This window comes from Antechinus flavipes, chromosome 6 (genome assembly GCF_016432865.1).
Source record: "Antechinus flavipes isolate AdamAnt ecotype Samford, QLD, Australia chromosome 6, AdamAnt_v2, whole genome shotgun sequence".
In the NCBI taxonomy this organism is placed as follows: domain Eukaryota; kingdom Metazoa; phylum Chordata; class Mammalia; order Dasyuromorphia; family Dasyuridae; genus Antechinus; species Antechinus flavipes.
In genome coordinates, this window is record NC_067403.1 from 204,133,866 (window position 1) to 204,158,596 (window position 24,731).

The 24,731-nt window shown below is 48.2% G+C and overlaps 2 protein-coding genes across 2 annotated transcripts; one reads left to right on the forward strand and one right to left on the reverse strand.

Moving 5' to 3' along the window:
- The first annotated feature begins 907 nt into the window (after window positions 1-907).
- On the forward strand, window positions 908-17,824 carry IGSF22 (immunoglobulin superfamily member 22). Its single transcript, XM_051964892.1, has 22 exons — window positions 908-1,811; window positions 2,759-2,887; window positions 3,480-3,616; window positions 4,046-4,145; window positions 4,401-4,440; window positions 4,616-4,793; window positions 5,466-5,579; window positions 6,426-6,588; window positions 7,855-8,127; window positions 8,601-8,885; window positions 9,092-9,216; window positions 9,312-9,453; window positions 9,754-10,050; window positions 10,562-10,864; window positions 11,140-11,313; window positions 11,598-11,726; window positions 12,129-12,425; window positions 14,622-14,710; window positions 14,936-15,128; window positions 16,176-16,475; window positions 16,794-17,123; window positions 17,604-17,824. Exons 1-22 carry the CDS (start codon window positions 1,697-1,699, stop codon window positions 17,669-17,671), a joined length of 3,981 nt encoding a protein of 1,326 aa, XP_051820852.1. The 5' UTR covers window positions 908-1,696; the 3' UTR covers window positions 17,672-17,824.
- An 823-nt stretch (window positions 17,825-18,647) lies between these two features.
- TMEM86A (transmembrane protein 86A) lies at window positions 18,648-24,363 on the reverse strand. Its single transcript, XM_051964697.1, has 3 exons — window positions 24,134-24,363; window positions 20,603-20,867; window positions 18,648-20,308 (listed from the first exon to the last, which is right to left on the reverse strand). The coding sequence occupies exons 1-3, from the start codon at window positions 24,152-24,154 to the stop codon at window positions 19,872-19,874; spliced, it is 723 nt and encodes a 240-aa protein (XP_051820657.1). The 5' UTR covers window positions 24,155-24,363; the 3' UTR covers window positions 18,648-19,871.
- Between the last annotated feature and the right edge of the window lie 368 nt (window positions 24,364-24,731).

Here is a 24,731-nt window from a genome sequence, read left to right on the forward strand (position 1 = left end):
TGAAACTTCAATGAGATTGTGTGTTACAGTGCTTTGTAACTTTTAAACCTGACATATATGGAGATTTTTTTTTCCTTCTTGCTGAGGCAATTGGGATTAAGTGACTTGCCCAGGGTTACACAGCTAGGAAGTGTTAAGTGTCTGAGGTCAGAAGTGTCCTGACTTCAGGGCTCCTACTCTATCCATTGTTCCATCTAGCTGCCTTTTATTATTTTTAAAATTAAGCCTCCTGAGAGCAGGAAAGAAGCTCTTCCTCAGCTATTTTTATCACCTCATCAGATTGAATCAAAAGAAGGTTTTTCTCAGGTCTGTCTTTCTTTTCCAATACTTTGGTGAGGAGCCATCCCTTTCCCTATCCCTCAACAGTTACAGCTCACTCTGTTAAAAAGTCCCTTTTCACAGTGCTCTTTTACCCCAGAGTATCTGAGTTCAAACCCCAACTCTTTCATTTGTTATCTGTATGATCTTGGACAAATCAGTTAAACTCTTTGGACTTTAATTTCCTTATCTGTAAAATGGAGATGATTGGATTTGGAAGGTTTCTTACAAATCTTATAGACTCTTTAGACTTCCTGGGAATTAAAATCTTGCTGATTCAGCGGAGTTGTTCTGATCCCTGAGTCATAGATACTGAAAGGGAGCTTGGAGAGCCAGAGAGTGGGGGAGGCCTGGATTGGTCAGATGCCATCTCTATTCCTCCCTTCTAAGATATTCTAAGAAGTTAAGAGAAACCTTTGGATAATATCATAGTCTGGTATATCTGCTAGAAGACAAGGGTTTCAATGCCTTTTCCAATCCCCAAAGCTTTAGATAACAGAGCAAAGAGCACATGATTGGATATAGAGATGTGGGAAGTGGGGATTGGGGATTTAGGGGTAAACAAGAACACTTCCAATGGAATATCAATTTCAGAAATTTCAGAAGAAAAAATCCGGAAGTCAAAATGTCCCTGGACTAGTTGAACATTTTCAGCTCTGGGATCAGAGTGACTATGAACTATTTAAGACTTTGGGATCTTTGGCAGGGATCCCACTCTAGCATATCCTCAGAAGACTATGGGAATCTCTATTTTTGTTCTGTTTAGCCAAAAGTTCCTATCCCCACTCCTATCCAATAGAACAAACAATTTTCTCTTCCTTTTGCCAATACCCAGTATGCCTCCCATAGGTTAACACTTTCCACAAGTCATTTGAGCCAGTGAAAGATACCTCCATCCCATTTCCATTTGCTTGTTTTCCATCCTTCTCCTTGGCAAGTGGACCAGTTCTAACCCTCTTCTATCTCCAAAAGGAGGAGACAAGAACCAACTGCTCTCAGATCCTCCTGCATCTTCTCTTTGGCAAGACTTGTATCCCTACTAAAATTTTATGATTGGACAACTCAGAGCTCCTGCCAATGCTTACTCTGAATAAAAGTCCAAACAGTAAAGACATAGGTCAGGGTCTGAGTCAGAAAAAAGGAAGCAGGATAAGGCCAGGCCTGGCCTTCCTGATCTGACCAGTGGTTCTCAATACAAGCAACTAATACCTATCCATCTGTCACATGTTTCCTACCCACTTTCCTATATTTCCATACTCCCATCCCACTTTTTCCATTATGCTCTTTTATTTTTCCCCTTGGGTTCTCCCTTTCATATCTCTCCATCTCCAAATCTAACTCTCCCCCTTGTTCCCACAGGGCTCTACTCATTGTCACCATGACTACAACAATGCACCGAGAGCATATGGTAAAGGAACATGTATCCATGGAGTTCTCCAGCTCCACCACCACCAGTGTACAGACATTCTCTCAGATCACTAAGGTGGTAGGAGGCAAGTTTGGGAAGGGGTGGACTAAACAACTGGTGGTCAAACAACAGATTCCAAGTTTCACCCTTTCTCCCATTAGAACCAGAGAAATTAGACTTTCTCAAGAAGATCCTTCAGGATGGACCAAAGATGCCAAATCCTGTTTCCATGGACCCCTAATTCATCCCCTTAAAAGCTAACTCTTTGCTCCAGGGCTTCCTATGTGTCCTCAGGCCACTCTTTCTAGAAAACTATGACTAATGGGGCTCTAATGGGGGGGGGAGTCTAATGACTTCTTTTGTAAAGCAATTGGAGTCATCATCCAAAAGAATTAAGTTCTAATGGTGGAATTGTAGTGCAGAGATGTGCTGGTAAATATTTAACAATCATCTCTCCAGGAAGGAAATATACAGACATACCTTTATACTTAATCTGCATTATTAATGTAGTCTCTATCATTTTCTTAAGTCTAGGCAATTAACAAGACAATAAATCAAACCCTACCTTGTATTATTTGCTGATTTCCAAGATGTAAATGATCATATTGAAAAATTAATAATTAATTCTGGAGCTGGCTCCAACATAGCCCTGAGAGGCACTAGAAAAGGGTTACTTTGGGCAGGGAGGCTTTTCTGAAGCTTCTTTAATTCCACTACATAGGGAGCCTCCCCCCTTATTCTGGACACAGACAACTCCCAGAAAGGAGGGAAATCCAGGTACTAGTTCTGAAAATGAGGTCAGAAGCAGCATAAATAAATCATTACTCAGATTGGAAACAGAAAATGATGTAAAGGGAGAACAAGGATTCCAATCTGGAACCCTGTGCTCCAGGAGATGACTGAGTAATGAGCTCACAGCTCTAGGTTCTTAAAGGTCCAAAAAGTTGTCCCTTCCATCATCCACTCCAACACACACACACTACATACACAACAACCTTCCTCCATGACTGACCTTCATCCTTCCTCCCACAGAGGAAGTATCTCGGAAGTCTTCGAGCCATGTGGAATTCTTTAGTTTGGTTACCCGAAGCTCAGAAGTCCCAGCAGGTGAAAGCGTCCCTGAGTTTGTGGAGAAGCCCAGCCCTGTCACTTCCCCAGAGGGTGAGCCCTTCCTCTTCCCTCTCTAGGAGTAATTTAGATGGTCCCTGCTTTCCTGAGACTGACTCTTCACATGGATCTGGCCCTGTGCATAGCCATTTTAGCAGGATCTCAGCTCCATCAGAGAAGACAGTTTGGGGCTCAGGAGGATAGGATCCTCTGGGATAAGCATTTATTAAATACTTACATGTAGTAGCTACCAAGGTCTCAAAAACAGTTAGGATGTTGACCCTGCTGCCAGGAGGCTCACAATGAAATAGGGTGTAATGGTGGAAAGAGGGATGAGACAGGTACCAAAGAACTATGATATTTGAGAGAGTGCTAAGTGTCAAAATTGAATTCTTTGTCTCCTCATAGCCGGAGGGCTTCCAAAAGTCCTCTGAGAAACATGGTGAAGTACCGAAGTACATCAAAGCAAACCATGGCCATGCATCATGGTTCAATGGAAATTACACTTAATGTAGAGTCAAATTTCCACCTATGTGACTTTCAGAAAGGTTCTCTATAGGGCCTTAGTTCATTCACTTTTTTAAAAGAGGATTTGCATTAGAGAGTCTCTAATTTCTCTTCTGGTTCTCAAACAATGATCCCTTAGGTGACAAGGCTGTATTCCGAGCCAAAGTGCAGGGCAACCCCAAGCCCAATGTCTCCTGGAAGAGGGAGAGTGGTATTCCCATCAAAGAAAGTGCCAAAATGTTCTATGACAGCATCAACAAGGAGCATGTGCTAAAGGTACAGGAAGACCCTTTCTTCCAAGAGTTTAAATATTACCGGCCTAAAAGTAGTGACGTAACAAAGCAGATTGAACTTGATACACAGAACCCTGGACCTGAAGTCATAAAAATGAATTCAAATATAGCAAAACAGATAATCTCTGTGTGACTCTGAACAAGTCATTTCACCTTTGCCTGACTCAATTTCCCCATATGTAAAATGGAGATCACATAAGCACCTACCTCCTGGGGTATAATGTTTACAATGTGCTTATATTTAGCACATAGTACTATATATGTTATTATGATGATGGGAAGAAGGGAGGAGGGAAGGAAAATTGTAGTTTGAGTCCCCTGGGTGCTTTTCTTTCTCAGCATTCCTTCCTTCACCCAGCAGCCCTTCACACATATTCACAGATACTGATTGCTGCCCTCTCTTCCTATCCAGTTAGAACCACTGACTTCTGATGACTCAGACAACTATAAATGCATTGCAACCAATGAGCATGCTGATGCCATCTATACAGTGTCCCTAGTAGTGACTGAGAGTGAGTTACATACTGTCCCTATCAGCAGGTAACCACCATCCCTATTAGGGGATAGGATGGATCATCTCCCGTCCCTCTTAGAGAGATGATCCATCCTAGTCTGCTTAGTGGGAGTGATGGGTAAGGAGTCACAGTCCCCACACCCTCATTAACTGGGTCACATCAGCCTTCCTTCTTTGGGGGAAGGAGGAGGAAAGGGGTCATAGATACCCAGCATTCATTGTATTTACTGATAGTCTTTCTCTTGGATCCCAGGCCAAGAAAAGATGGATTTTAAGAAGATGCTGAAAAAGAGGTGAGAGCCAGAGCCTATTAGATTGACCTTCTCCTTGCTTGTTATTTCTTTGGGCTAGAGCCTTTCTTGTTTCCTCCAGAGATAGCCAAGTTTCTCAGGGAAGGGAAGGAACGAATGGGTCATTAAGGTTCAGAAGGGAAGAAGGGGTGACTAAATTGGGTCTGGCCACTCTCAGGGCACCCCCTGCTCCCAAGAAGAAGCAGAAGAAAGTGACGGATGAGAAGGAGATGCTGGAGATCTTGTCCAAGGTGCCTAAGAAGGACTTTGAGAAGGTCTGTATGGAGTATGGCTTCACGGACTTCCGAGGACTGCTCAAAAAGCTCAAGGAGATGAAAAAGAAGGTGGAGGTGGAGGTCAGTGTGGAAGACCTGGGGACCGGGGGGGGGGGGGGGGCTGGATGGAGTAGGGACACCCAAGAGGCAGGGAGGTTGGGGGGGACAGGTAGGGTGTTGGGACCCAAAGACATCTCATGAGGGCGACAGTTGGATATGGGGATTCCTCTACTCCTACAGAGTGGGGTTGAGGGACCCCCAAATTATAGGGATCACCACCGCCCATGGGAAGATCTGAAAACTTTGCAGAGAGTTTGAATTATTTGCTGATAGGTGAAAATAGATTCTTTAAACTGAGTAATTTAATCTCCTGTTACCTCCCCTCATTAATTGGTGGGAGGAAGGCACAAGAAAGAAAGATGGAATGTAACCATAGCATGACCATGGGAATGTCAGAGTCTGCCTCTGCATCATAATAGCTCAGATTTCCAGATTTGCAAAGCACTTCACAAATATTTTCTCATAAGATTCTCACAATACTAGGAGGTGAATGTCATCATTATCCTCATTTTACATGTGAGGAAACCAAGGCAGGCAGGCAGGGTCACGCAGCTGGTAAGTGTCTGACTCCCATGTTCATCCAGAAAAATAAAGGGACCTTTCCAGGAGCCTATGCACAGGGCAGGGATGACCTTGGAAAATTGGCCCCATGAGTGGCCCCATCTTGCCCATTTTGTCATTGAAAACTCTTAGACCATCCGGATCATAAAGCCGCTGGAGGATGTAGAAGCCAAAGTGGATAGCACAGTGACCTTTGACTGCATATTGGAACTGAAGGACCCCAATATAAAGATGATATGGATCAAGGTTTGACTCGCTCCAGAGAACATGGGGAGACTGTTCATTTTCCCCCTTCCTCTGAATCACCACCACTCTAAAGTCCCTTCTCTCCTCCAGTCACTGTGGTCTGTATGCTCCTTCTCTCATTTCTCCTTCTCTATCCCTTCTGAACAATATTTTTGATATCATTGATCTAGAAATCCCCCCCCCAGCAGCAGGACATATGGGCACTAACTCTGCCACTCATAGTTTTAAAGAGTTACTTTGGGCCACCAAGAGGTTACTGGACTTGACCAGTCACACTGCCAGTATTTATTAGAGATGGGATTTGAACCCAGGTTTTCTTTACCCTGAGCCTTTACTCTAGCCACTATTCTTTCTGGGAAGATAGAACTAATAGATTTCACTTTGAGGCAAAAGGAATTTTAAGTAGACAGTTTCCCTCCAAGGGGATATAAATGAGGATACATGGAGGGAATAACGTTTAACTCAAAGGAATGAAGCTCAAATGGAAGAGTTTCAGATTGTTCATATCTTGGTGAAGGAGAGGAGGACATTTTGTGCTGGGGATGTTTCCTAGAGCCTCCTTATGATTGTGTCTTCCAAAAGTCCTGCAAGAAACATTGGCAGAGATGTCAGGGTTCTCCCTTCTTTAAACTCCTTTCTTTCTTCTCCTTTTCCAGACCAGTGGGGAACAGGGGGACAGGATCACAATAAGTCATGTCCAAATAGGCTCATTTGATGGGCCAGTACCTTAAGGGTCAGTTCCCCATCAGACTAACCCAGCAGAGCCTCTGAGAGTGTATCACAGGTGGGATAGGGATATCCATAAAGGGTCTTGAGCATCTGACATTTTCCTTTACACTGTTGTAGGGAACGGAGCCTCTGAGGATCCAGTACTCCCTGGGCAAGTATGACGTGAAGCAGGTGGGTACCAAGTACATGCTGATTATCACCAATGTGAACATGAATGACGCTGGTATCTACACACTAGCTGTGGGTGACAAGCGGCTGAGCGCGGAGCTCATTGTTCTTGGTACGAGGGATCAGAAAGAATGGGGAAATGAAGTCTCCTTGGAAGGCAGATAAAAGGGGAGAAGGAGGAGACAAGGAAGAAGGAGACCAGTACAGAGTGGGGGGAAATTACCCACACTCTGGATATGAGGGACAGACACTCAGCTGTGTTGGGTACAATTTGGAGGGACAGGAAAACTGGACAGGGAGAGTAAGAAAATCAAAAGGTGGGAGGGGTGCTGTTTGCCATTTCTTCTCATATTCTCCTCCTTCTCCCTTGTTCCTTGGGACCTGCACACCCAGATGTGTCCTGGCTGTATGATATATGATATATCCTGTCATAAGTTTAGAGATATTCTTTGATTTAACTTTCTCTGATCTCACCCCCTTCTTTCACTTTTGATGCCTTCCTTTCTCCTTTCCCAAACCAATGGTGAGGAGGAAGAGAAGATCAGAATAATTCACATTCTGAGAACTGCATTTTAGTCAGGAAGGCCTGACTAAAGTCAGCCATTTACTTAGTTCAGTGACTTTGAATGAGTCATTTAGTCTCTCTAGTGCTCAGTTTCCTCATCTGGAAAAATGAGGCATTTAGATCTGATGACCTTTAAGGTTCATTCCTGCTTTAAATCTAATCTCCTATGATCCTGTATCCAAATGAATTTTCACCTTAGGGAGACATTCCTAGGCCAGAATAGACGTCTTTAAACATATGATACATGGAAAAAAATAACTCAGCATTGCCTTTAGAGTAAAAACCAGGAGGAGCAAGAAAAGAGAAAAACAGAGCAAGAGAAATATCTTTCCTTTCTACTGCCCCCTATTAGTGTTTACTCAATTAAAGAAATTTCTTCTTTTTTTAAAAAACTCAAGGAGTCTATAGAGATAGCCCTTAAAATCTATGTAAATACATAGTATTCTTGAGTTGCACTTAGCCTGCAAACTCTTGAAGAAAGAGGGGCTTATGGTAAGAAAAAGTTACTATTGCTCGTGTTTCACTGGTTTGGGGTCCAATGTTATATGAATCATGAGAGAAGCTCTCCAGAGACAAGGACTGATCACTAGGGGGTGCTCCTGTATATTAATTTCTTGAGCAAGCACTGACAATTATTTTCCTACAGTGACTATTGGGGGATCAGGAAGCTGTCGATGAAGGGGGCCTGGGATGTAGCTGTCAGTTTGTTCCCCCCCTGCCTGAACAGTTCCAAGTGACAGAGAGTGTGTTCTGTAGAACTGGGGGGATGGAGGAGGCTGCTGTAACTTCCTTTCCATTTTGGTTTCCCTCTAGATGAGCCTCTGAAGTTTGTCGGGGAGATGAAGCCGGTGAAGGTCACCGAGCGCCAGACAGCAGTGTTTGAGATCCGCCTGTCCAAGAAGGTGCCCGACTTCGTGTGGAAGTTCAACGGGAAGGAACTGAAGAGGGATGACAAATACGAGATCTCCGTGTCGGAAGATGGGCTGACCCATACTCTCAAGATCAAAGACGCAAGACTCTGTGACAGTGGGGAATTCTCTGCTGAGGCTGGGGGACTGGTTCAGAAGGCTCCTCTTACCATTGACCGTGAGTGCTTGAAACTCTAGCACACGATAATCTTGTATTCTACCAAAACCTCAAGCTCTTAAAGGAGAGGATGCTGTAATTCAGAGCTGGTTCTTCTCATGGTACTTATATCCAGTGGTCCAGTGTGATGTTGAGAGAATTAGGAATATAATTCTCTCCCTGTTCCCTCCTCCCTAGTCTCCACTGAGTACATATGTTCAGGGGTCACCTGAATACAGGTATTTCCCTTAAGGATCTGCTAGGCTACGGGAGCTTGTATTAAGACATCAGTAGTAGGCTGCATTAGAATTTGTGCACCTGGGATAATGGGAAAGAACACAGGTGTAGAGAGACATAGACGAACCCAGGGCACTAGCGTGCAGATGGACACGGGTACTTGCCCCCCACACTTCTGAGGCGAGGAACTCTGCAAACAGAGCAGTTGGGGCGTGCAAGAAGGAAGGGAAGGCCCAGTGGTGTGTCTGGTGTTGCAGGCATTCCCATCAAGTTTGTGAGCACTCTGAAGAACGTCCGTGTAAAGGAAAGGAGCCGGGCCTGCCTCGAATGTGAACTGACGTCCAAGAATGTCACCTTGAGATGGAAGAAGGATGGGAAGCTGCTTGAGCGTGGGGCTAAGTACAGCATGAGCCACGAAGGCAAGAGGGCAGAGCTGGTGATTGAGGATGCCCAGCTCAGCGATGGAGGAGAGTACACGGTGGTGGCTATGCAGGATGGGGACCCCACAGAGTACTACAGCACCGCCATTCTGACTGTAGAAGGTGGGGCTCTTTAACCTGTTGATCCCTTTCCCTCCCCTCTTAAAGGCCCTACTGATGTAGATTCCTACACTGACTAACCCGTACTGACTCTCCTGCAAAGCCCCAACCGTCCATCCCACATGGACCATCCCACACTCATCATCCTCTCACTTACCTTGTGCATATAGCCATAGTCATACCTATCCCTGCCTCCCTATTGTTCTCAGAACGTTTGGCCTCTGTGAAAAGCGGGATGTCAGATGTACATGCAGCCACGGGTTCTCCGGCAGAACTGTGTGTCGTGCTGAATGATGAGAAAGTAGAAGGAGTTTGGCTAAAGGATGGCAAAGAGGTAGAAAACAGGGAACTGAAGCAGGGAAAAGACAAGAGACAGGGGTCCATTTGAGGCTTCCAATGAGCCTTGATAGCCTATCCCACCATCTCCAGATCACAGACTTCAGTGGGATACAAATTGTGAAGCAGGGGGCCGTCCACAAACTCATCTTCCCCAACATGGGCCCAGAACATGAGGGCAAGTACACATTCCGGGCCAAAGGCGCAGAGAGTGAGGCTTCTGTCTTCATCGCAGGTACTGTCCTATATCAGCTCCCTTCCTGAAAGAAAACATTCACCCATGCCCTAAAAGTCAAAGTTAAGGATTTCTCTCTACCCTGACCCTCAGTTCCATCACTGAGCAAATATTTAACCCTTCTGCTCATCCCCCAAAGTTTCCAGCAGCCTCCAGGTGAGAAGCATCCACTCTGTCCTTAAGAGTGATCATGGTGATGAGTAGGACTGATCTCTTTCTCTAGGGGGCACACCCTTCCCTCTGATTGGGAAGGTGGGTCTGTCCCCATATAGTAAATGTTGACACCCCTCCCACCCCCAGACCCCCCTACAATTGACCCATCCGTGCTGGAGGCACTGGCTGCACACCCTGTCACTGTGAAGGTTGGCCAAACAGCCAACATCAAGGTCCCGTTCCGGGCCAAGCCATTGCCCAAAGCAACATGGTACAAGGATGGAGTAGAAGTGACCGAGGAGGAGCGCGTGAGCATGGAGCGGGGAGAAGACCAGGCGCTGCTGACCATTTCCAACTGTGTTCGTGAGGATAGTGGAGCTGTCCTTCTCAAGCTCAAGAATGACCATGGTTCAGTCACAGCCACCCTGCACCTGAGCGTACTTGGTGAGGCAACAGGGATGGGGATGGGGAGAACTGGGGTCACTGGTGCAAGAGAACTTCCGTTGGAGGGGATGGAGACAGGGCTCTTACATGCTAGTATTCCCACCACACATATATGTAACAGTATGACACACATACACACACACCCCTCACTATGTCACTTGGGGTTCTTCTCTTCTCCCCTATTGCACTTTATCCTCTGATCCTAGCAGGGAAGAGGAATGGAATGAAATAAGAGGTCAAAAAGAAGGGGATCCGAGAGTTGGAGTTTCCAAAGTCTACAATTTATCTTTTACTGAGCAGATGAAACTTTTAAGAATAAGGGTCAAAGAATTCAAGCCTGTCAAGGTTCGGGAGATCAGAGTCTCTGTATTCCAACTCTGATCCAGCCTGAATAGCCACTTTATGCTCGGGGGCTTCTCTATAATGATTGAATCTTCCAAGGCTACTAATCTTACCCTCTCCACTGTTTGGACTTTATGCCCATGGGTCCCATTTCCTCTGTTTTCTTCAGACCGGCCAAAGCCTCCTCAAGGTCGTGTAGAGTTCCTGGAACTCTCTGGCAACTGTGTCCATATGAAGTGGAAGGCCCCAAAGGACAATGGAGGTCGGCCAGTGACACAGTTCATTATAGAACGAAGAGCAGTTGGGAAGAAATCTTGGATCAAGGCTGGGGAGGTCAGCGGTAAAGTGACCAACTTCTCCACCAACAAAGTGGAGGAAGGGAAAGCTTATCAGTTCCGAATCCGAGCTGTTAACTCTGAGGGTGTCAGCGACCCACTGGAGACGGAGGAGGTCTTTGCTGGAAATCCCATTGGTTAGTGTGGGGACTCATTAGTTACTATGGGGAGTTGCTCAGAATTGGAGAACATTTTACTAAAGGACCTTGGGCAAAAAAAGGGTTATTGATCACTGGCTGAAGGATAGGCAGATCGTGTGGCTCTCCCACAGGTTCTAGACTCCACTGATGGGTTTAGGGTTGGATTAGCAGGTGGGAAGACTGGAGCATTTTCTTTAAGGGAGCATCCATGCTAGAGGTAACTGTTCTCAGTCCACCCTCACATTCTCTGTGACTTACCCTTGCTCTTGCAGAACCACCTGGCCTGTCCTCTCAGCCACAAGTTTCAGATGTGACCAAAGAAGCAGTGACCATCACGTGGAATCCACCAGCCCAAGATGGTGGATCCCCAGTACTTGGCTACATTGTAGAAAGAAGGAAGAAAGGGAGCAACCTATGGGTGCCAGTCAACAAGGATCCCATCCAGGGTGAGGGTACTAAGAAGTTGTTCGGGTGGGCCCAGAAAACATGTTCTCATTTCACTCCCATCAAACACCAAACTGCTCTGGTTCTCTACACTGCTCTTTATCTTCTACAGCCATTGGGCTCTGCTGGTTATAGACTCCACATTTGGTTGGGCTACACTGCGTGGATTGTACTTCTGTGAACTCCATCTTTACTTGTCCCTTTTTCCTCCCCATTTTATGCTTCCATTTCATGAGCTTTGTGTATTCTCTCACTATCACATCTTCTGGTATCCCTGTTTTTCTAGACACTAAATGCAAAGTGGATGGTCTCCTGGAGGACACGGAATATGAGTTCCGGGTAATTGCTGTGAATCGAGCAGGACAAGGACAGCCAAGCATGCCCTCCACCTCAGTGGTAGCCAAAGATCCGATCAGTGAGTCTAGGCTGAGGACATCCTTGCTCTTGTAAAGACGGGAAGAGGTGGGATTGTATTGGTGTTATGTGGGATAAAGGCAGGTTTCTCCTCTTGGGTAGTCATAGTCCCTGTCCTCAGAAAGTTTCATATCCAACAGGAAATTCTTTAAATAGGATTTAAAGGAGGGGAATAAAGTTTTGAAAGTAGGTTTGGGCAAGAGTTAAGAACAAGGAAGTTAGTGTATTGGATGAGGAATATGCATGGAGGCAGGTGGAGAAATGTCATGATATAGGGATTCTAGGTAGGTGGTTGACTTAGGGACTTCAGTGGGAGACCCTTCATGAGTTGAGTTAAACATAGGGGTTGGGTAAAAGCTCTGGTAGAGGGTCTCTAAGTAAAGGATGTCTGTGGTTGCTTCAGAGCCTCCTGGACTGGTGCAGGGTTTACGTGTGGCAGACTCCTCAAACTCCAGTATTTCCTTGACCTGGCGGGAGCCTATAGAGGGGGATCCTCCTTCTGGCTACATCCTTGAGATGAGGGCAGAGGACTCAAAAGAATGGTCCAAGTGTACAAAGATCCCCATCTCTGGCACCTGCTACACTGTGGGAGGTCTGACAGAGAGACAGAAATACTTCTTCCGCATCCGAGCTGTAAACGAAGGTGGAGTTGGGGAGCCTGTTGAGCTGGATGAGGGTGTCCGGGCCATGCCTCCGCCAGGTAAGAGAGCACAAGGATCTGATTCACCCTTCCATAGGGCTTCTATCATCTTTCAGGGGCTCCCTCAGACTATGGAAGAACATTATCTGGTCAGTATCGACCTAAGCTCCTCTACAAAACCAGTCTTGGGGACAAGAGAGGGAAAACATGACTCATTTTTGTCCCATTCCTTCCCTTCTCCTCTCCCACCCTTGATCCTCCCTATATAGCATCAAGAGACCAAACTTGCCATCCAAGAAAGCTATATAGATGAAAGGAAGAAAGTTGGGAGGGAAGGACGACCTCAAAGGAGAGAAGGAAGGGTTTCTCATTTCACCGACTTAAACGTCTGTGACTAAAGAACTCTTTCCTCACTGTTACTGGGAATTGCATGGGGTTATGAGTGTCTGATATCTAGATGGGTTGGTGGTGACCCTGGGCTCTCTGAAGCTAGCCCAAGAAAAGTTAGATGAGCACTTGTTGACAGTGTGGTAGGGGGTATTTTTAGTCAGGTACAATCATGAATTCCTCCCTTCTAACTGAGAGTCTGTGATTATTGAAGGGGTCCAGGTCCATGAGTGGTCTAACATGTGACTATGCTACTACATGGTTAAAGTGAGTTGGAAGAGGTCATTAGAGTTCAAGAGATTGCAGAATTATGTGGTCAGAATGAAGAAGGGTTGTCAATATGAATAATGATTTTCCTAGGTGTGGTAAATAGTGATAGGGTGGAGACAAGCTTGTGAGACAGGTGCTAAAGTTATTGATTTATTTGTTTATTCATTTTTGATGAGGCAATCGGGGTTGAGTGACCTGCCCAGGGTCACACAGCTAGGAAGTGTTAAGTATCTGAGGCTACATTTGAATTATCTCTTTGGAGTCCTCCTGACTCCAGGGCTGGTGCTCTATCCACTGCTCCACTTAGCTGCCCCAAGTGCTAAAGTTATTGAAAAAATGACCCACTGGTCAATAAATGAAAGCAACGGTGATGACATAATCAGTTTGCATGAATCTCAAAGGAGGAGAGCATTATTCAGGGACACATGGAAAAAACAGATTAAAAACAGTAGTGTGGTACAAAGACAAAATTCTTCAGTTCTTGTGAGTTGGAGAGAGATTTGAAGAAGTCCTCTGATAGGGAAAATTGTAAGGGATATAATTGCTTCTGAAGAAATTGAGGGTTCACTGAAAGAAAGGAGTTGGAAGGCATCCTGATGGAAAAGTTCAAGGATATTAATGAAATGGAAGAGAACCAAATTGTGAGTATGGGTTAGGCTGGAGTATGGCTGAACAGAATAGTAATAAGGATCTGGGAGGCGACAATGATATTAGGTGACTGGGGAACCAGAATAATAGGAGGTCGATTAAGCACGGCATATCACCAGGATAGAAAGAGGATTGCAGTCAGCAGAATCTAAACAGAAGAAATCAAAGAGATAATTTTCCCCAAAATTTCAAAGCAATTGTAGGGTACTGGTATTTATGAATGGCTGACATAAAATCACACCCCCAAAGTGGTTTGTTTTGTTTTTTACCCTTCCTAAGCCTCCAGTCTCTGCCTGGTTTCCAAGAGACTTCACTTCCCTTAGGTCTTCCCACCCTTAGCTATCCTCCACCCCATTGCTTCTTAGAACACCTCAGACAGAGGTTGAGATTTTTAAAAAAAGATCTAATGAAGAGACAAATTTACAGAACATAGAAGTATGGCCACCATATGCTGAGAACTCTGTCTAAGCACAGAGACCAGCACAGCCCCACTCCCGTCTAACTCCATCCCACCCAAAATGTATCTGGGGCAAAGACCTCTCCCTGACCTCACTTTAACTCCAGTCCTTTCAGATTCCAAGAAGGTGTCCCCTACTGTTCATTCTACCCCTGGCTCAGTGCTTTAGTTTCCACGTTTGCAATGCTATATTAATTATATATGAACATAAGCTTACATCTTGCCTTCAGAGAAAGACCCTCTAGAAGTCTTTCATGAGTTGACAGTCTCCTACATGGTCACCTATATATAATAAATATATAGTCATACACATACAGTTTCCACCAATTGTAAGGGGGAGGGATCATTTCTGTAGTCATCTGGGTTTTTTTCCCACCTTTCCTCTTATTCTTCTCTTCTACATCTCTTTCCTCTGACAATCACCCTTTCTATCTTATTAACCCTTTACTCTCATATCTTCCCCCTTTCTCCTTACAATTCCATCCCTATTCCAGCGGCTCCCAGATTTGATCTCAGTGCCCGTTTGAAGAGTCATATGGTGGTGCGGGCTGGGACGGCCCTGTGTATCCATGCTTCCTTCTATGTGAGTTCCATGTATATTCCATGTATATAAGCTTCTCCCTGGCCATCACAAGCTCTCCTCCTCCCTGAGAGCTCCCCAAAGAAGACATGTCCACTCCCTCACCCCCCCATACCAAAGCTCCTGTGAGAATCAAGAAGACAGATCAGTTGGAAATTACTAAGAGGCCTTGAGGAGAAAGGGAAGTGAGGGGGAACAACTCCAGTCTAATCCACGGTTCCCACCTAGGGCTCCCCTCCACCCACTGTGATCTGGCAGAAGGACGGAATCCCCACTAAAGGCCGAGAAACGATCACCAAAGGCAAGAACCACTCCCAGTTCCTCATCAATAGCACTAAGCGCTCAGACTCGGGGGTTTACCGCATCCTGCTCCGGAATGAGTATGGAGAGGCCCACTATGACATCCATGTTCGTGTGGCAGGTATGGATTCAGCAGAGGGAGGGGAAGTGGATGAATGGCTACAGGAGGTGGCTACCCCCTTGGTGTGCCTTGAGAAAAGGCTTCCCTACTCCTTTCATCCTAGTCGTGTTTTGAGGGAGACTATAAAAGAGTTCTAGTCTCAGAAAGCTGGATCCGAATCCGGGTCCTGGCACTTGCTAGCTAGGGGAGCATGAGCGACTCCATCTCTGAGCTTGTTTCTTCATCTGTAAAGTGAGGGAGATACATGGTGCACCATCCCACAAGGCTGTCTGAAGGTCACATGAGATAATATATGTACAAATTTTAAATGGGATAGAAATGGCAGTTGTAATTTTGCCTGAAATTCTCCCATTAGAGGGAAATTCTTTTGAGTCTTGAAGGCTTTTGAGCTGCCAGTGAAGATGCACAAACCTCTGGTAGGATTCTCACAGGGAGGCTTGATTAGTGATACTACAGTGGGGACTTGTAGTGGAGTATTTGAAGAGACAGAGGAGACTCCACAATGGTCATCTAAGGGTAGGGTGAGGAAGATCCCTGGGAAGTCAGTCGGGGCCTTCAGGACATAAGAGAGAGGGATGGCAGAGATAAGTATCACTTGATACTGTTTCGCCAAGCTTGTGTGTACAGGAAAGCTGCAACAAGGTAGGGTGGAGCTGGATAGACCTGACGTGTCAGGCCCAGACTACAGTTCTGAGGGTCAGGAAGGCCTTGGGGAGGAAGCTAAATATGGAAAGGATGGGGAAGTGAGTCCATTCATCTGGCAGGGAGTGTGCTGGTAGAGGCTGGGCATCGGGCGGGGAAACGGAAATGAAATTCGGGTGACAGGCTCTAGAGGGAGGGAAAGTTTTTTCCTCGCCATCCTCTCTGGGAGACCACAGCAGGCTTGGACAAAGGAGGAAATTCCTGACCGGGACACACACACACACACACACACACACACCCTCTCTGACCGGGCGGGAGCCCAACACTAACGAGCCTGAGGGGAGGACCTCGACTGCCTGGCCCGGAGTGTTGCGGGGTGGGGCTGAGCCAGACCTGTGACTTCAGATTTCCCACGGCCACCAACAAACCTGAAGCTCTTTGAGGAAGTGCCCAACACCGTGACTCTGAACTGGGACCACAGCCCCGACGTGAAGGAGGACGGGGAGGCGCACTACGTCATCATGAAGCGGGACGCCAGCACGGCCACCTGGTTCACGGCCGCGGACCGAGTCTTCAGCAACAAGTACACGGTCACCGGGCTCCTGCCAGGGAGGAAATACTACTTCCGAGTCGTCGCCCGGAATGAGATCGGGGACAGTGACCCACTTGACTCAAAGGACACTTGGCTGGTCAACAAGGATGAGAGTAAGTGTGTGGGCAGGGAGCCCCGCGTTAACTCGGGAAGCCGCGGGGAGCGCGGCGGGAGCGCGAGGGCAGTGCCAACGGGACGGGCAAGGCCAGGAAGCCTGAAGGAGGGGAGGGCCAGGAACACGGAGCGTGTCGGATAGAGGGTGAGACCACCAGAGGATGCACGAGGGGGGCGCCTCAAGAACTGCCGGACCTTGAGGGCTGGGGAAATGCTGGAGAATTAGGACTCGGAGAAAGTGGGGAGCCCAGGACTCCCCTTCCTCTCCAGCTCACCGGGGGCTCTCTCTGGCGCTCTCTTCCCCACCCCCTCCCCAGTTGAAGACCTCAGCGCCAAACTGCGCCCGTACCAGCAGAAGGACTGGCGCCACGCCCCTCGCTTCATCACGCCGCTGAAACCGCACACTGTGCTGCGCGGGCACGACTGCACCATGAGCTGCGCCTTTCTGGGGAACCCGCGGCCCACCGTCACGCTGTACAAGGGGGACGTCAACATCACCGCCAACTCCAAGTTCTGGTACAACTCCACCAGCGGGGTGTGCACCCTCGTCATCCCCACCTGCACCCTCAAAGACAGCGGCGACTACAGCGTGCTCGTGGAGAACGAGCTGGGCAAGGACAGATCCAGCTGCACCTTGACGGTCTATGGTGAGCACCTGCCCTGGGGGGGAACTGGCTGGAGTGGGTCACAGGTGAGCAGCGGAAGGGTCTCCCAGGAAGGGAGGTCTACTCACATACCAGAATGTACGCACATCCTGCTTCCACATGACAACGGATGCTGCCATTCATTGTCTCCCTCTCCTTTCCCTCTCCCGATTCTTCTCTCCCTCCCTCTCCTCTCCCTTCCTCCCTCTCTGTCTCTCCCCACCCCTGTGTCTGTGTCCCCTGTCTTGTGACCACTCAAGATAACCATTCATGAGGTTCAAAAACAAAACAAAATCCTGGTTTTCAGGCACACTCATTGAGGGGTTTGCGATATCCTTCCAGCCAGCAGAGGTACATTAGTCTCCCCGATGCTCTGCCACTCTAGGATACTAGCTCTTTGACCCGAAGGAGATATGCTCTGAAAGGATAAGTATTTTGCTAATAGTTATCCTGATCTAGCCAACACTACTCTTGGCCTTTCAGACAAAGATGACAAAACCATCCTGGCCTCTGTGACTGAAAGTCTACAGAAGAAAAAGCATCTCATGTGAGGTCCAGTCCAATTGTGGATGCTAGGATGACCACTTCGAAGCTGGAAAAACTGTCCTTTCAGTGGAAAATACCTACACGTCTATATGTTTCTGATGGTAAAGCTCTTGGTGAGGGATAATTCTGAAGCAATAAATAAGAGACTCCTTATCTTACCTCTTGCCTGATACTTAAGTAGAAAAGTTGGGGGGGGGGGGGGGGGGAGCTTAAACTCCTATCCTATGCAATACAGTCAGAAAAGCATATATTTGGGCTTGTTCCTGTGGCTGCCTCTTCCTCCTGCAGAGTTTTGTTATACTTGTAGTCTACCCCTGAGGTTCTGAGGGAAGGGACTAAATCAAACATACTCCTTCCCACTCATATTCAATAAACAGTTTTAAGTACTTGAAATAGATTAAACTACTTCTTTCCTGCCCCTTCCCCCAAAAAAATACCTGGAATTCTCAGCATAAGACTCCATTCTGTTGGGTTAAGGCCTGGTTATAGCAAAATGCAGTTGGGCATGGAAGTGCTGTCCCATTACCTTCAAGAACTAGATCTCTTTTCTCCAAGAGTTGGCTAAGAAGAGGCATAAGGGAATATCAGGTTTTAGATAATTTGTGTGTATTTGGAATTGGGGTCAGGGGGTAGGTCAGAATGGGGAGGCAAAGTAAAAGATTCTGGGCAACAAACAATTTCCAGCATTAGAACACTGGGCACATGAAACAGAAGCAGAGCAGCAGGAGAAAGATGAGGTTTCCGTTTGATGGGGGTTTACTCTGCAGCTATGGGTGATACGTGACACACCAAGGTTTGACCTACACACAAAGCAGGGAGTAGCCTCCAATTTTCACTGGCCTCCAGAGGGCTGGAAGTCCAGCCTGCAGAGAATACTAGCAGTAGTTACAGCTGAGATTGCAAGCTGGGGCTCTGAAAATGGACAGCTCTTGGTCCTTTTCCTCCCAGCTGGTTCCCCAGGGATAACACAGGACACAGTAATCAGAGCAGGATGGACACAAGGCCCCTGGTTTTATTGTTTTCCATACAATGGAGCCAGAACCCATCCCACCCTTCTCTGCCAGTTTGCATTGAATGTGCCTTAGTAACAAGATTCCTTATGGCCACTAGAACATAGTACCCCATCAGCCTCCAAGAAAGGCAGAGAGGAAAACTTTTGGGGGCTTGGATAGGGAAATAGAAAGCAATGAAAGGAGTTCCAAGCCCTCTGACCCAGATTACAGCTTGGGCTCAGCCTGGAGAAAAAGAACTTCTAGTGTTGTCATCCAAGTCAAGAGACAGAAACAGATCCAAAAAGAGGGGTCCTCGCACAGGGAACCCTGAAGGAATAAAAAGCTCCCCTTCCTTTGGCTGCTGTCCCTTCCCCACATGAGCTGACACAGACCACCAGGCCTACAGCATCAGAAAGGGAAGTTCCTGAGGTCCAACCTGAGAAGATAGATGGGCTGTCAGCTTCTCCAAGGAGGAGAGGGTGGCTCAGAGTTGTAAGAGTAGGGAACCTAGCTGAAGGGAGAGCAACCTTGAAAAAGCACCAGGAGGAATTCAGGCCAGAGCACACTCCTTTCCCAGACTGAGGGTCCTCCCCCAATAACTTTTTCAAGTATAAAGGAAGAAGCCTGAGGGCTGCCAGCATTAAGAAGCCTGACACCTTCTCATGAATGGCCTAAAATTGGGGGAGGGTAGCACCATCCCCAGCCACCTCTTAGCACAGAATCCTTCTCCAGGAATTCTGCACTGAAGAATACCAGTATAGGCAGAAGAGGTGGGGTGATGTCCGGAAGGCCCCGCCTTTCCATCTGTCCCCATGCATCCCAAGTCACCTATGCTGACCAGGAGACAGAATTGTCTTGCCCTTCTTCTGTCCTATTCTAGAGAAGAGAACAAAGGGACTGAAACCCTCAGAGGCTTCCAACAGGCCCAAGGAGGAGAGGGATCCCTGATTCTCCTCCCTCTCCAGAACACTATCTAGAGCCATCTGTCTCTATTCATCCAATCCCCAATTCTTGGCCTCCCCTCCAAAGCCTGTGCTGGTAAAGATCACCTTCCAGCTCCATTTCAGCACCTGTCACAGTTCAAGGATGAAGCTCCAGATATTCTGCCCCATTCCAGAAAACCCTGGGACCTGGGACCCTCTGCTGGGAAAAGGGAGGGGGGAAGTGGGCGAGAGGGGGTTGGGCTGCCACAGACCCTGGCCCCCTGCCCAGCTCAGTCCACCTTGCTCAATCCCAAGTCTCCACCCAGGTCTCGGCTCTCTACAACAGAGAGCGCAATGAGCATCTGTGCAGCATAATAGGTGGCCATGATGATGGCTCGAGAGTAGGGGACAGGGAAGCAGAACTTGTTGATGGCAATGGTCAAGTCGGAGATGATGAAGAAAAGGGCTCCGCTGCCCGCAGCCAGTTCTGTCCAGCGCCAGTGTGCCCCGGCCAGTCGCAGGCCCGCCACGGCCCTCCAGCCCATGAAGCTGATGAGTGCCTCGTAGATTCCCACCAGGTAGATGTAAGGGCCCGACAGGCAGGGGTAGAGGAGGGCGTAGCAGAGTCCAGAAAGCACCGCCATCACTAGGCCTCTCTGCAGGGCTAGGGGCTTCATGCCAAAGGCTGAGGCATATAGTATGTGGGTTATTGCAAACATCAGCAGTCCTGAAGAGAGAGAGGAGGGGGAAGGGCCACTGAGGATAAAGGTCATGGGGGAAAGGTCAGAAGGGGTCACACAGGAGAAGGAAGAGGAGCCATGGACACACAAGATCAAGGGCTTAGATACACACCGAAATAGATGCACACACCAACATGAGGACATATTTAAGGTTACCCACATATATATGACTGTAGGAGGATGATGACCTTCAGGGATCTTTGCCCTCTGCCCTTTCCTCAGCCCTTTAACCAATTATCCCTTATCCTGAGCCCTCCCCTCCAGGCCTTCCAGCTACTGACCATGCACGAAGTAGCCCTGGTCCTGCCAGATGAGAAAGGCATCACCCACTGCAGAGAAGACGAGCCCTGCGAAGATTCGGGTGGCGCTGGGGTTGGCAAGCAGGAAGCCAAGTCCGTGTGCCAGCAGGAACAGCCAGAGGCAGAAGATGGGCAGGCATTTGATGAGCGCACTGAACCAGGAAGGGTTGGAAGTTGGCAGCCACAGCACAAAGTAGATGCAAGTGGCCTTGAAGAAAGGGACCAGCTTAGGCCCTTCACTCTTTACCTGGGGATGGACCCAAGGACACCTGGTCAGTATCACAGAGAGAGAGAAAGGATCAAGGGAAAGGGAAGAAGTAGCCTAGAACAGGGCATTCCCACTCCTCAGAGACACTCTTGGGAGTCATCTGCTGCTTTTGGGAACGGGGCTTCCCTGAGCATCCTGAGTGGACAGGAAGGATCTGATCCTGGCACTGCTCTGCCTAAGACTCAGACTACAAGCAACATTTATTTGGTGCTTTACAACATTATCTCATATGATCCCCTCCACCCTGGAGAACTAAGTCCTACAGATCCAATCTTCATTTTACAGATGAGGATAATAATGCTTAGACAAGCTAAATGACTTGTCAGTGTCAGAGGCAGGATCCACCTCCCCACCCCCACCCCCAGTGCCTCTCTACCTATCCAGGTAGCAGCAGTCTGAAGCAGCTCATTTTATGGGGCAGTGGGAAGGGGCAGAGTTTCATGTACCAGTTTCCTGGCCCCAACAGGCCTTGTCCTTGGTGCTGGGAACAGGTAAGAACTTATCTAACAACAAGCAGGTCAACCCTGCAAGCCTCAGAACAGTTTCCAGTATCTCTTGCCCATTATCCACCAACAGCCCTCATTTCCCCTTTCCCCAGCATCCCTTCCTCTTTTTCATTCCCCAGTAACCCTCCTCACCCCACCCTTTTCTCTTCTAAAGTGTCCTTGAGTTCACTGTGTTAGAAGGACAAAGGGCTCAGACATCAGCTGTTTGGAACAGAGCAAAGTCAGCAGGGAAACCACCGATATGTCATAACCACCTCATGATCAGCATAGCTAGGCCAGAGAGGGCTTTAAGGCCCTGGCTGAACTAAGTGAGGCCCAGGAATGTTGTTTTTATGTGTGTGTCCTTTGCCAACAGGCTCCTTTCCTACCTGTCCACACATAATCATGTGCTTACCTACAGGGGTCATACATTCCTGGGTTCACACCTAGGAACAGTTGTTTTTTCCCAAGGATATCAAGCCTGGAGCAACCAGGCAACACAAAGTGTGAACAACAAAGAACCAGTCCCAGACCCATTCACATGGTATTTCTGGGAATTTCTTGTTCAAGGGGAGTTGACGGGAACTGTAATCTTAGTGTAATATAGCAGAAAGAGTACTGTGCTTGGAGACAGAGAAAAGCTCAGTAGTTTGAAGCCTACATGTGAAACTTACTGGGCAGCTGTGTAACTATGGTTTGGGCAAGCCACTGTCTCTGAGGCTCAATTTTTTTCTCAGTAAAATGGGGACATAATGACATCTGTAATTGTACCTATCTCACAGAATTGTGAATTGAGAATGTGAATTGAGAACAATGAGAAAATGTGTGTATTGTGTATTCTAAACCTCAAAAGGTAATCAATATAAATGTCAGATAGTATCTTAAAAACTAGAGAGTGGGAGGTAGGAATGTCATGTTACCTGGATCAGAATCCAAGAAACAAGACTGAGATTTTATCAGTGGAGTCATTGACAAAGAGCCTGCATAGGAAAACATTCCATTTATATCCTAGAAACTCTATAGACCAGAGCAGATGAGAGGGTCACTAAAAGTCAGAGACAAGGAACTGAGAGAGGGAAGTCAGAGCAGCTGATCAGCCACCCAGCAAGGGCAGTACAGGGTTGTGGTCAAAGCCACACTTCTGGAAGGACCCTAAGCTTTGAGGATACCATAGAGGGAATGGGAGAATGGAAAGAAAGCAGATTTTGCCTCTAGCTTGTGGCATAGTGCTTTGCATATAGTTGGTACTTGAAACATCCGCTGACTTAAGGAGAGGTTGAAGAGATCAGCTCTGGCTTCTGCTCTGAACCAGGGAGACTTCAGGGCTAACAACCGACAGAAGCCTGGCAGAGCTCATGCCTCTACTGCAGAGATGCAGCTGTCTGCTCCTGGGTCTCCCCAGTTGCCCTAGTGTAACTGCATGACCTGTATGGTGATACTCCGCTGATACTCTGGCCTTCAGTCTTGTGGATCACCCAATAAATCCCAAATTCACCTAATTCCAAATCCCACTGACCAAATAGAACATATAGCTACAGTTCAAGGAGAGGGAGGGATGGGGATTGAATAGAATTTCACCACCTCCATCTTTCCCCCTGCCCCTTTCTAAGAAGGAATATGGGAAGAAGTAACTGTTCCCTCCAGTGAATCTCGTTGGAGAGAAGGGGCCATTCCCAACAGAACTGGACTCTGTTTTAGGACAAGCCACTAGGAGGATCAATCTGAATGTCCTTCCCAAGGGTCAAAGGAGCTGTCCAACCCACAGTCAAGCTCCAACTTCCTGAACGTCCCTCATTGTGGTTACTTTAAAACAACAACCAACCATTCCCTGACCCTGGAAGTTTCAAGGGTTTCCTTTGGCCATCCATTCCTATTTCCTGGAAGAAGTGGGGGGAAAACCATAAGGAGTCTTAGTTCCCTTGACACAGGGACCCCAGCCAGAACGCTAGACCTCTTCCTTTAAATGGCTGGATAGTGGAGATAAGAAGGTAATTAGGGGCCCGAGCTGCAGCCCAAGGGAAAGCCTTCTGGAGGAGGAGACAAACCAAGATATGGGTCGATAGATCTATACACACACACACACACACACACACACAGTCTCTCTCTCTCTCTCGTTCTTTTTTTCTCTCTCTCTCTTTCTCTCTCTCTCTCTCTCTCTCTCTCTCTCCCTCTCACTCTAGCTACACAGACATAGTCACCCCACAAACACCCCTGGGCAGAGCCTGGAAGACCCACACAGCTCGATAACAGCAAGTCCCCACGGCACAGGTGGTCTCATCCCAACCCCCTCCCCATCCTCCCAGTGCTCACAGACATTCGGTGTCACACACACACACACACACGCATGTTCACATTTTCCTGTCCCCAGGAAGCCCGACACTCAGCGATGCTGGACGGCGCCGGCAGTCGGGAAGCCCGCCTCCCTTCCCGCCCCCCTCTCCGGACCCCGACTAACAGGAGGCAGAGAAAAAAAACACAAAACAAATCAACAAAGTCACGCTCCCGAGTCACGTGCTGGCTGTTTTCCACCAGCTGACTCTTTCGGGGGGGCGCCGGAGGGTCGGCAGGGGGCGGACCCAGGCCGAGCCGAGCCCTCAGCAGCCTCCATCCCCGGCCCCAGACACCGAGTCCTCGAAGGAGGTTTATTGGAAGGGTGGGGACGGAGGGAGATGAAGACCCCGTCGCCAGCGCGGGGCGTTCCCTCCCCACAAACTGGGGTCCAGACTCAGGCCAGGGCTCCAGGGAAAGCCGGACACTCACCACAGTGACCGGGGACACCATGTTGACGGCGGTGGCAGGCCCACAAGGGGCAGCGGCCCCCGCTGCCGGCTGCGGCTGCGCCCCGGCCCGGGCTTGGGCTTCGACTCTGGTCCTGACCCCGACGTGACACGGAGCCGAGGAACCAGACAGCAACGTAAGTCTGGAACAACGTGAGGGACAATGCAGCCCGAACCGCCGGCGTTCGGGGATCTCTTAGAGAGCCCCATGACGTCACGGAGATGGTGGCCAATGCGGGGGCAGAAGACTCGGGGGCGGGGCCCGAAGCCGGCTGGAGCCCCGCCCCCTTGCCTTCTATCGCTCTGGAAGCTTGCCGGGCGGTGGGACCTCCTCCCAGGACCCGGGGGCGGAAGATAGGCTGGCTGAGCAGCCACCTTCGCGTCCAGAAGGGAAATGTCGGGTCAAGTCGGGCCTCGACGTGTGCACACAATCACGCACAATCACTCGGCGTGCAGGAGAGTACCACAAAACACACAACCAGCGGCACAGAAGGGAGCCCACCTCGGGACACCCATCGCGGCAAAGGCGCCCAAGTACACTCACCTCTAAGGGACTCAGGCAGTGGCCGAGCGCGCGCCCC

Bases quoted from the DNA above. Each gene is read 5' to 3' on its own strand.
- IGSF22 (XM_051964892.1), top strand. From the start codon at position 1,697: ATGACTACAACAATGCACCGAGAGCATATGGTAAAGGAACATGTATCC. The intron at 1,812-2,758 runs GCAAGTTTGGGA...TTCCTCCCACAG, and splicing joins GATCACTAAGGTGGTAGGAG to AGGAAGTATCTCGGAAGTCT. The intron at 15,129-16,175 runs GTATGGATTCAG...CTGTGACTTCAG, and splicing joins CATCCATGTTCGTGTGGCAG to ATTTCCCACGGCCACCAACA.
- TMEM86A (XM_051964697.1), bottom strand. From the start codon at position 24,154: ATGGTGTCCCCGGTCACTGTG. The intron at 20,868-24,133 runs GTGAGTGTCCGG...GTCCATCCCCAG, and splicing joins TGGTGTCCCCGGTCACTGTG to GTAAAGAGTGAAGGGCCTAA. The intron at 20,309-20,602 runs GTCAGTAGCTGG...CTCTCTCTTCAG, and splicing joins CCAGGGCTACTTCGTGCATG to GACTGCTGATGTTTGCAATA.